Raw genomic sequence first — 12,091 nt, 5'->3', positions numbered from 1 at the left:
CAGCCATACACACTGGGCGGCTTTGAACTGAAAGCCGCTCAAACTGGGTGTTTTGAGCGACTTACAGCTCAAAGTCACCCAATGTGTATGGGTCTTTAGTCAAAATCGGCCACTAGCAAAAATCGCAGCATGCACATGGCTTTAGACTCCGCAACTCTGTGATTGGCTGATTTAATTTTTGTTTTATTTAATAGGGACTTGTTTATCAATGTGTATGAGTAAGTGCAAAGCCGTTTACATATGACTTAAGTTGCATTTAGATTTGCCCTGTTTGGGCAAAAAAATTATTACAGATTGCAAGATGTTACCTGCCCCATCTAAGTTATTCAGTTGCAACTGGTATTGTCTACATATTCCCTTTAATGAAAATGCCGGAAATTACAAAAAAAACATGCATGCTTGAAATATCTAGCTCGGCAATAGCAAAGTCGCTATCACTATGGGCATACACACACACAGCGATTTGTGCTTCATTTCTAAGCAATCTAGTCAGAGCGCTAAAGGCCCATACACACTGGACAATTTTGAGATGAAAGCAACTCACTTTTAAGCTGTGTACACACAAGGCCGATAGGGGCTGAAATCACTGGAAATATGGTCGCAGGCGACCATATTGCCAGTGATGGGAGTGTGCCCCGGCGATAAATCGCTGGGTGCACGCTCCCGTTTTCAGCCCCGTTCTAATCGCTGGTCGCAGGAGCTTGCTCCTGCGACCAGCTGATTACCTCTGCGGCACCGCCAGCAGAGGTTCCCTTTCATCAGCGACCAACTCTGGTCGCTGATGAAAAAGGAGAAACTGAGCAATATATTGCTCAGCCATACATTGCTAGCAAAATATGGCTGAGCAATATATCTCCCCCGTGTGTACGGGGCTTTACCGTTTGAGCTGCTCCCAGTGTGTAAGGCTCGGTGATGAGCGGCAAGTGCTGATAAATGCATCATCGTCAGCCACCGCTCATCTGCTGGTATTACCAGCAGATGAGCGACAGAGTGGACGACTTTTCATAGCATCCTGATATGGAAAGTCATCCACCATGGGAAAAAGAATAAAAAGACAGGTGAAAATTTTCCCCATAATTGCTCAGCATACATGCTGGTCAAAAATGCCCAGTGTGTATGCACATAACAAATAGGGCTTAAATCACTCTGTGTGTATGCCCCATTACTGTACTTTGCAGCTGATATTTTTGCACAGTTTTGTACATTAGGGGGTATACTCAATTCCTGTCGGAGCTGCTGTCTGAAAGATGTCAGTTTCTCATTGAATAGGTCAGAAGGGGTTCCGACCTATTCAATAGTCTGATTTTTGCAACCTGTTGGAAACCTGGTAGATTGGCAGAATAGGATCCACCTACTTTTGACAGCAACGCAGCCAAAACTGATAGATTTTGGGCCCATTTGCTGCACCCTCAATACAATTTAAAAATATGTAAGATTGAGGCAGGGAGGAAGGCGCTGCGTGAGCCATTCATGCAGGTGGCGTTTAAAGCACACGCAAAGCTGCGAATTTCACAGCTTTGCGTGTGAACCTGAATAAGGTCCAAAGTGTGTTGTCAGTGCTCTCTTGAACAAGAGTTTACCAGTTGAGATACACATCACCATTCCATCAAGATGCCAGTTAAATTGGAGCAGAGACAAGGGTATTGCTGGACCCACCAAAATTTTATATGATGAAGCAACTTGATCACATTTCTAGCACAACTTAGGTCTCATTAATTTCGCACTTTACTTTCAGCTTGGTGAATACCATCAAAAACAAAATGATACATTTTATATCAGTGCTCATTAAACAAGGGCAGAACCCACTGATACGTGACATTAAAGTAGTAAATAAAAAAGCTACACAGGCATCCGATGACAGCACCATACAATAGGCAGGTCCGGCGGTTGTTTTCCAGTAACCTCATCTTGTTTTATACAAACTTATTTACAGATGGGCATCTCCCCTGCTGTCACCCAGCATCGGCTGTCATATTCTACATTTCCCCATCTGCTGTTCCATAACAGTACCGCTATAGTGGATCCCCAGCTGCTATCAGGCTCCAAGTGGCCAGCAGTGCATGCTGGGACTTGTAGTTCGCAACAGGAGATTCACGTTTTGCAAAACTTGGCCAGCAGATGCGACTACTGGTATATTAATTGAGTTCTGGAAAAGGAGACGAAGATCGGAAGTAGTGTTTCAGTGGGGGCAGTCGTCCACCCCCAAGACACCCCACTTGGTCTTACCAGTTCGTCAGTATCCTCCATTGCGGGTCGGGTGGACACTGCCACAACAAGCTGGGCCACGGAACGGTAACTCCTGCTGCTCCAGTGTTGCCGCCTTCTCCCTCTCCTCCCCCTGCACGCCCGGGACCGGTGCGAGCTTCTGCCGCCGCGCGTGTGTTAGGCCGCTTGCTGTGAATGACACCCAGGCCAGTGCAGGAAGGGAAGCGCCGCTCAGTCGGTATAACAGGGCTTTCTGTGCAACTACATGTGTGGCTATATCGGTTAGTTTATCTTCGTGGAAAAAATCTTTGTTGACGTCCCATGTGACCCAATGTCCTCAAATGACGTCACACCCATGCGACTAGAGACGGTTTCAAGCAGAAGGAGCGCGGGGTTTGCTGTGCGCAAGTACACATTTACAGGTGTATTTCATATTGTGACCCACCCTCCCCCCACACGCCCGGCAGCTGCACCTCTCTGGTTCTTCTCACCCACGGCCGCAACCAGTGGCAGATCTACACTTTTCGTCTGGGGGGGATTTACTGTTTAATCTTGACACTCCTCCCCTTTCTCGTCATGACTCCTCCCCTTTCCCGTCCTGACTCCTCCCATTCTTGGGCCCCAGTTTATTCCTAAATCGCCCCCGCTGTCGCTAGGGTTGCCACCTCACTCCTCATTGCAGTGGCATAAGTTCCTCCCAGGTACCTGGTGGCAAGATAAATGATTGTGCCCCCCAATATATATATAATATACACATATACCAGAATGTATACATATATATATACAGTGCTCGAAGTGGGCCGGTATACAACGGTATGTCATACCGGCACTTCACTTCGAGCACTATTTTTTTTTCCGGACAGCAGTGCTCCTGTACTCCCTGCCCCCATCCACTTACATTGTGTGACGAGAGGAAGATATAGAGGAAGCGGCGGGTCAAAGGGTCAGCCCAGAGCAGGAAGAGGTGAGGCAGGCTGGGCTGTGAGGAGTAAGACGAAGAGCATGCGGCCGCACCGGGAGTGACAGCCGGGTGCCTGTGGTAGCAGCCAGAAGAGACAGGCAGCGGTCCCGACGGCGGTGAGAAGAGCCGGGATACAGTGGCGGGAGCGCGGCTGACAAAGACCGGGCAGAGGACTGACGGCTCTGCTCAGGAAAGGGTGGAGGCATGGCCCGGCACCCAGTAACTACGCGGGGAGTCCCGGCGCTTCCCCCAGAGTTGAGACACCCGGCGCCACCAGAGGTAAGCAGAGAGGCGCGCCGTGCAGAGTGACAGCAGGCGCCCGAAGCATAGAGGCAGCACACGGCGGGGACGGAGCGGGGAGGGGGGGACCTGCATACCTAAAGGGGCGGTTGTCACGCCGACAACAAGCTACCAGCATAAAGTACCAGCGTGCGGAAGGCCTGCCGGTGAGTTCCTCATTCCCCTAAACTCCACACATGTTGATACCAGGAATCAGCCATTAGACTCACCCCCCTCCCAGAGCAGCCTATTGCCCAGCACCATAGACCCAGCCTGAGAGATGCCTGCAATAACTGGACCATTGTGGGTACTTCACACCTGGGCACCTGTCTAGATAGATGGTGCATAAGGACTTTAGTTGACCCTTAAGAGAGAGAGAGGGAGGGAGAGTGGACATTGCAAAACTGTGACTGTTAACCCCTCTACGGCGCTCAGTATATGTATATGTGCCCACCAGCAGCACAGGGTTGAGGTGGCCAGGGTGCACCCTAAAAGGTGCCCATACACGCTCTGTTTTTGCAGATGCGATAAGATGTGCGCTCCCACGGCGATTTTAGCACAAAACGGACGCCCGCATTTAACAGCTGCCGTACTTACACCCGCTTCTTCCCCTGCTACACAGCCTGCCGGACCATCTGAAGGACGCCCACAAAAGCTGCTTCCCTGTTCCTATCTCGGTGCCTCCTCCACGGATTCTTCTGTCACCTAGGAGACACCCCAGGTCCACCACAGCACCCATATCCATCTCCATGGAGGCTGCACTGGCAGATGTTACTCAGTGATCGTATCTGTTGCTGCTGCATAAGGTATGCAAGTATCATAAGAGCCTGGGACTGACAGAATAGGTAGTACACCCCTCCTTCTCTCCCGTCTTCCACTATCCCTCCTCTCCCGTCTCCCACTATTCCTCCTCTCCCATCTCCTGCTATTCCTACTCTCTCCTGCGCTCTCATCTCCCATTATTCATCCTCTTCTCCCATCTTCCACTATTTCTACTCTCTCCTTCTCTCCAGTCTCCCACTATCCCTCCTCTCCCGTCTCCCACTATCCCTCCTCTGCCATCTCCTGCTATTCCTACTCTCTCCTCCTCTCCAGTCTCCCACTATCCCTCCTCTCCCGTCTCCCACTATCCCTCCTCTGCCATCTCCTGCTATTCCTACTCTCTCCTCCTCTCCCGTCTCCCACTATTCCTCCTCCTCTCCAGTCTCCCACTATTCCTCCTCCTCTCCCGTCTCCCACTATTCCTCCTCTCCCATCTCCTGCTATTCCTACTCTCTCCTGCTCTTCCGTCTCCCATTATTCCTCCTCTTCTCCCATCTCCCACTATTCCTACTCTCTCCTCCTCTCCAGTCTCCCATTATCCCTCCTCTCCCGTCTCCATCTATTCCTCCTCCTTTCCCTTATCCCGCTATTCCTACTCTCTCTTTCCTACACAAGCTGTAATGTAAATGTAGTGTAGCATTTAGAGGGATTTATTGTAGTGATATCTTGCAGCGTTTTGTGGTGATGTTGTATAGTGATTTATTGTGGGGATGTTGTGTAGAGATGTGTGCCACATTTATGGGGTGTAGTGTAGTGATGTCGGGAGTGGGGATATGTGGTGTGGCACACTGCACTTAAAGACACACCCCTTCTGAGTGGCCACACCCCTTCTGAGTGGCCACACCCCCTTTTCTGGAGCACAGCCTCTGTTTTTCCATACCCCCACTTTAAAATTTCCACTTCGAGCACTGTATATATATATATATATATATATATATATACGAAAACAATACCACTGCGCAAAACCTCAGGAATAAAATGTGAATGTCTCCCACGTAGTGTCATACCTCCCAACTGTCACGATTACAGCGGGACAGTCCCGATTTTAGGGTCCTGTCCCGCTGTCCCACCCGCAGCAGGCATTGTCCCGCTGCGGGGGGTGGCAGTTGGGAGACCCCCCAATCTAATAGAATAGACGCTGTGCGCGTGCGCATGCGCACAGCGTCTATTCCCGTATTAAAATGAGGTTGTGGCTAATTAGCATAAGCCGCGCCCTCATTTGCATACGCCCCGCCCCCTTTTCGTGCGCTCGCGGAGTGTCCCTATTTCTTCCGTTCACAAGTTGGGAGGTATGTAGTGTGCAGCTATTCTCCAGGACTCAACCAGGGTCCAGCGTAGAATTGTATGCAAAGAAAGGAGAAGCGCACCATGAGCAAAATAAAACACAGTTCTTTTACTGACAGTATATGCTCACATACATGTGGGTTAAGGTATAACAGCTTGCCAAGCTTGTAATGTGATGTTGGGATGGACGAGTTCACAGGACACGGTCAGAGGAGGTTCTCAGTCTCAGGCAGCCTCTCACGCTGAAATAACGCCGGTCTCCACGCTCTGTCTCGATCTCCGTCTCCAAACACTCACACAGGGTGACGTTGCTGCGTCCACCGTATAGGCCACGCCCAACGTGTTTCGACAGAGGTCTTCGTCAGGGGGTGTGTCAAGCCCCATGTCTGGCAGTCTTATAAAACCGGCTAATTGCACGTCACAGCTGTTTCAATTTATCACAATACAAGGCATGTGAGCCACATCCAACTAGTAAGTAAACCACAGATAAATTTACACAGTATTAAAATCACATTATACATAAAACAAAACTTACTATACAAAAACCAACTCACTATGACCAAATTTTATACATATATAGCTTATACGCTCTATCACAAAAAATACATATATATAGGAGAAATATATCAAATTCTCAATAAAAAATCCGATATTATAAAAAAACAACATTTAATTATAAAAAATACATACATGGAATCAACTAATGCATTTGTGACTATCAACCCTCTGAATCCCGCCAGGCCACTAACTGTTAATATACGTTGTAAATCTTTTTTTCACACTTGGTCCATGTATGTGTAGATAATTCTGTGTATATATATATATATATATATATATATATATATATATATATATCATCTGCATTGACAGGTGTACTATAAGTATGAATTGTACTGTATGCCAAATTAATTGGTTTTAACATCTCTTTTCTTCTTTCTCTCGTTTTTCTCCTGACACGATTTTGACACATTGCATTTACATAATTAATTAATATACTATATGCATTTTTTTATGTATATTTTACATATGTATTGTTTATAATTAAATGTTGTTTTTTTATAATATCGGATTTTTTATTGAGAATTTGATATATTTCTCCTATATATATGTACTTTTTGTGATAGAGCGTATAAGCTATATATGTATAAAATTTGGTCATAGTGAGTTGGTTTTTGTATAGTAAGTTTTGTTTTATGTATAATGTGATTTTAATACTGTGTAAATTTATCTGTGGTTTACTTACTAGTTGGATGTGGCTCACATGCCTTGTATTGTGATAAATTGAAACAGCTGTGACGTGCAATTAGCCGGTTTTATAAGACTGCCAGACATGGGGCTTGACACACGCCCTGACGAAGACCTCTGTCGAAACACGTTGGGCGTGGCCTATACGGTGGACGCAGCAACGTCACCCTGTGTGAGTGTTTGGAGACGGAGCGTGGAGACCGGCGTTATTTCAGCGTGAGAGGCTGCCTGAGACCGAGTACCTCCTCTGACCGTGTCCTGTGAACTCGTCCGTCACCAACATCACATTAAAAGCTTGGCAAGCTGTTATACCTTAACCCACATGTATGTGAGCATTTACTGTCAGTAAAAGAACTGTGTTTTATTTTGCTCATGGTGCGCTTCTCCTTTCTTTGCATATATATATATATATATATATCTCAATAGAAAGGCGTCACTCCAGGACTTGATAAGAAATGTGAAATCCAAGTGTTCATTTTCAACGGAATTTCGGGCCTGCGTCTGTCTTCTGGCACCCACATGTGGACGCCCACCAGTGGCCACAGATTGAAATGAACCCTACATATTATGAAACACATGTGATGCCCATTACACATTATACCACACAACTTATGTCCATTACACCACAAGCCGTATTGCCCATTACACATTATGGCACACACTGTAGCGCTTATTACATATTCTACCACACACCATAATTACCATTACAAATTATACCACTCACTGTAATGCCAATTACACCTTATGCCATACACTGTAATACTTATTACATATTATACCACACACCATAATGCCCATTATATATTATACCACACACTGTAATGCCAATTACACCTTTTGCCATACACGGTAATGTTTATTAAGTATTATACCACACCATAATGCCCATTACATATAACACACACCTTAATGGCCATTTCACATTATGCCACACACTGTTATCCCTAATAATAAAAATATTATACATAAGTGCCACTTACCTACATGCTCTTTACTAGGAGTTATATGCTTGATGCCAGGGGTTTCATGCTCGTTGCCATGGGGTGGGGGTTCATGCTTGTTGCCCAGGGGGATTACATACTAGTTGTTCGGGGGATTTACATGCTGGTTGCCCATGGGGTTACAGGCACACTGCACACGCGCCCGTTCACTGTCAGTGATAAAGCAGCTGGGCTGGCTCCAAATATTGAGCAAGGTGGGTGGGTGGAGCCTCTGGACGCACAGCAATCCCTGCAGTTCTCCCCTCTTTCCCTACTGCCAGTGCATCGGCTTCTGTGCACTGGGAGCCACAATGCGCTTGCCCCCGCACAGCCCCCATTGATTGGTGTCCCGCTGCTGATTAGCTTCTGCACTATGTGTGCAGGAGCCAAAAACGAAGAAGGCTGCACTCAGGTGGGCTGAGATTTACACCCACCGCTCTGTCAGGGGGGAGAACTACACCCACTGCAGCAGCGTTTTTTTTTTGTTGTTTTTTTTTATCGAACGTTGAAAAAAAATGACAGTAGGTCGACTCGGGGGGGAACAGTGGTACGGCGCACTGATGCCCGGCAAGGATCCGGCAGCAGGAGGGAGAGCAGACATCCAGTGGGAACCCGGCGGTAACGGGAGAGGACAATGAAGTCAGTGACACTTTAGGCCAGGCGCCCGGCGGCAAATGACTCCAATGCCTCCCGGAGTTCCGCCACTGCTTCATTGATTCCTGTAGATCCCCACACACACACACACACACACACACACACTTATCCTAATGCGTGCTCCGCTTCCAGAAAAAGGCCTCATAAATATGGGTGTGGTCTATTCATAAAGTGGGCGTGGTGCCTAGTAGACAATCAGACCCCTAAATAAATTTTTGCACATTTATATACACACATATACATACATATATATACACACACATATATATATATATAATATATACAATATATATATATAAACACAGGGGGCCCAGCACTCACTACAACAAACTACAGTAACTCACATTAACATTCTTGCAGCCCATCGCCAAGGGACCCCATTTCACTGCAAATCCTACACTAACAACTGATTTTCATGGGAACCTGGCAACTGTTTGCACATCATACAGATGGGGCAGGCTTCATCCTGGCTGGCGGATCGCCAGCAGCCTTGCCATCCATCAGACTGAGACGCGCGTCTCAATCTCCGTCGGCGGGACGACGGAAACCTTGTCCGTCTCCACCTCAGGGAGACGGACAGGGTTAGGGGGGGTGCGGACAGGCGGCGGGGACCCCGGGTTACCGCCGACAAGCCGGTGGGGACCCGGGAGGGGGCGCATGGAAGCGCCGTCGGAAGGGGACACGCGCGCCTCTCGTGCGCGCGCGTCCCCTTCTCGCCATCGATATGGCGGGGGATGGCGGCTGGCGTCGCCATCGCTATCCCCTGCCAAGATGGGACCTGCCCCATCTGTAGCTAAAATGAACATGTGTTATTTTCCTGGGTTAAAGCTCAACTGCCATGTCCTTATGGCTTTTAAAGGTGAGACCATCCCAAACACAGCACCTGAATTAGTATTAAAGGAGCAGCTGTCACAGGTTTCAGGTAAATGAGCTTATCTAGGGTGCATGAGAAAGCTATGATCACAGTAACAGAGGTTAATTAAAAATCAACCAAAATATATAGATACAGAAGTACCAACACACTCGCCATTCCTAAGAATGGGGTGCAAACAGCACCCACTTCCCAGGATGGGGTGCATTTGCCTGTGACCACACACTCTAGTAAATACAAACACAGGGGGCCAAGCACTCACTACAACAAACTAACTAACCTTAACATTCAAATAATCAATTAAATAAATAATGGGGTTTTAGTTCATGAATTGATCAATGCATTTAAGCTTAAATGCATTGATCAATTCATGAACTAAAACCCCATTATTTATTTAATTGCCTTTCAAAGGCCAAGTTTACCACATCTGGATACTTGGAAGAGCATAAACTATTTCCCCTGATGAAGTCTTTATAAGACGAAACGCGTCGGGACATTATTTGAACTGTAGAAGAGTTGAATAAAGAACCTAATTGGAAATCCAACATTTCTGGTTTTATGAACTTCTGTGGGATACATGGACTAATACATTAAGTTTAGGCGCTATACCACCATTTGGGAAGTGTATTGTGGTTACTGTTTCCGAGCCCTTAGGAAACCTGGTGGTTAAGCAGCCGCAACTAGAATTGGAGTCTTATAATTTTATTTGTGCATATAAGCACGAGAGCAGTATTGGGGATAATATATATATATATATATATATATATATATATATATATATATATATATAGAGTGGGTTGCTGTTTGGCACTCTGGACTAAAACAGACAAGGGCCGGGGTGCCTCCACAGGTAGATAATATCAGGTAGACAACCCCCAGAGTAAACTCCAGGAATAAAGAGTGGCACTCTCCGGGCTTTGGTAAAGTCAAATCAAATTTTAGTAGCAGTAAAATGTCATCGTCGTCAACGTTTCAAGGCCCAATGCCTTTTCATCAGGACGGGTGTACAAATAAAGTGCAGTAGGTGCTGTGCAAAGAATTAGAAGACAAGAAATAACAAAAACAGATTACCTTATATGCCAGAGGATGAACAAACAAACGTGATGCAGCGGCGTCTGTGTGGATCGCTTCCAGGGGTGTGTGGTCGGGGCGGACCTGGAGTGACGTCACCTGCTCAGCTGATGAAAAGGCATTGGGCCTTGAAACGTTGACGACGATGACATTTTACTGCTACTAAAATTTGATTTGACTTTACCAAAGCCCGGAGAGTGCCACTCTTTATTCCTGAAGTTTACTCTGGGGGTTGTCTACCTGATATATATATATATATATATATATATATATATATATATATATATATATATATATATATATATATGGAAAAAGGGGAGTGAGATGGGCGCCTCCTAGTATAGTATTTTGGTTACTTCAAAGACGGTCCCTCCACCACACAAATGACACAAACGGCACCCCACACACAGAGAAGTACCGATTTCAGTGGCCTCCCACCACTGTTATATGAGCACAATTTCAATACGACTTTTCCTCTGGCCTTTTTAGAGATCCTAGTGATCTGCTTCTCTCCTCACAAATATATCCCCAGGGAATAGATATACGAGGGAAAAAACATAGAAAGGCAGACTAGTGAAATATTGTTAGAACACTTTAATGTCACCGCAAAATGACGCGTTTCGTCCTTGCATCAACTGCTGTGGACTTCCTCAGGAGAACTCCTGAGGAAGTCCACAGCAGTTGATGCAAGGACGAAATGTGTTGAGTTAATGCTTTTATCCAGATAGGACGCCAGACTGACTGAGCCGTATGGAAGCTGTATCAGATAAGCGCCAAATCTTTTTATACATTGTACGCATTGTAATGGTCATTTTGCGGTGACATTAAAGTGTTCTAACAATATTTCACTATTCTGCCTTTCTATGTTTTTTCCCTCGTATATCTATTCCCTGGGGATATATTTGTGAGGAGAGAAGCAGATCACTGGGATCTCTAAAAAGGCCAGAGGAAAAGTCGTATTGAAATTGTGCTTATATAACAGTGGTGGGAGGCCACTGAAAACGGTACTTCTCTGCGTGTGGGGTGCCGTTTGTGTCATTTGTGTGGTGGAGGGACCGCCTTTGAAGTAACCAAAATACTACACTAGGAGGCGCCCATCTCACTCCCCTTTTTCCAGATTATGCAGAGGTTTTCCTGAACAGAAACCGATAGGAGAAGGAGCTGAGACTTTGTACGAGACTTTGTACGAGAAATATCAGTGCTAGTACCACCAATATCAATATATATATATAGAGAGAGATATAGCTGAACTTTATTCACCTATTTGCAGAGTTTAAGAGGTTGCTGGCTGGGCAGCTGGCAGGCCGGGACCAGCAGACAGAGAGGCTCAAGTCACACAGGACACTCACTCTCGGCAGCAGGTGGCAGCGCTGTAGGCACGCAGGCTGGGAGTCTGGGATCACCAGACCAGTAGTGAGCGGTCTGCAAGGCAAATACTCGCGAGATGATGCATCATCATCATCTTCTCGCGAGAACATCTGTCAGGCTGTGGAGGCAGTCCTGGCAGGCACAGCGGCATGTTACGTAACGGCTGGGGACGGGGGAGAGGCTTTTTCAGACACCCAGAATTCGGGAGAATCACGGAATTTGGGAGATTGGAAAAGCCTCCTTGAGGGTTGCCACCAAAAACAGGAGAATCCCGGAAATCCGGGAGAGGTGGCAATCCTAGCTGTCGCTATTTTGTCTGTTACCCATGAATTAATACTACAACATGAACCA

The 12,091-nt window shown here is 46.5% G+C and overlaps 1 protein-coding gene and 1 long non-coding RNA gene across 4 annotated transcripts in view; one reads left to right on the top strand and one right to left on the bottom strand.

Moving 5' to 3' along the window:
• Positions 1 to 2,662, bottom strand: part of LOC146063684 (uncharacterized) — a 137,300-nt gene extending 134,638 nt beyond the window's left edge. Inside the window, exon 1 of one of the 2 annotated variants that reach the window (XM_083176296.1) lies at positions 2,227 to 2,662. In XM_083176296.1, the coding sequence (XP_083032422.1) occupies positions 2,227 to 2,247 (21 nt within the window). In that variant the 5' untranslated portion in view covers positions 2,248 to 2,662. The remainder of the gene's footprint in view (positions 1 to 2,226) is intronic. The other variant, XM_083176287.1, reaches the window with a different exon arrangement.
• Positions 2,008 to 8,122, top strand: LOC146063693 (uncharacterized). 2 transcript variants are annotated; one of them, XR_014471642.1, is made up of 4 exons: positions 2,008 to 2,627; positions 3,069 to 3,445; positions 4,068 to 4,251; positions 6,676 to 8,122. It is a non-coding gene; the product is annotated as an uncharacterized LOC146063693 (long non-coding RNA). The 2 variants fall into 2 exon arrangements; XR_014471641.1 differs by having other exon boundaries at positions 2,008 to 3,445.
• The last annotated feature ends 3,969 nt before the right edge of the window (positions 8,123 to 12,091 follow it).

Source organism: Crinia signifera, chromosome 1 (genome assembly GCF_055691185.1).
Source record: "Crinia signifera chromosome 1, ASM5569118v1, whole genome shotgun sequence".
Classification (NCBI taxonomy): Eukaryota; Metazoa; Chordata; class Amphibia; order Anura; family Myobatrachidae; genus Crinia; species Crinia signifera.
Note: the sequence above shows the minus strand (reverse complement) of the source record. Positions and strands in the feature narration are given on the sequence as shown.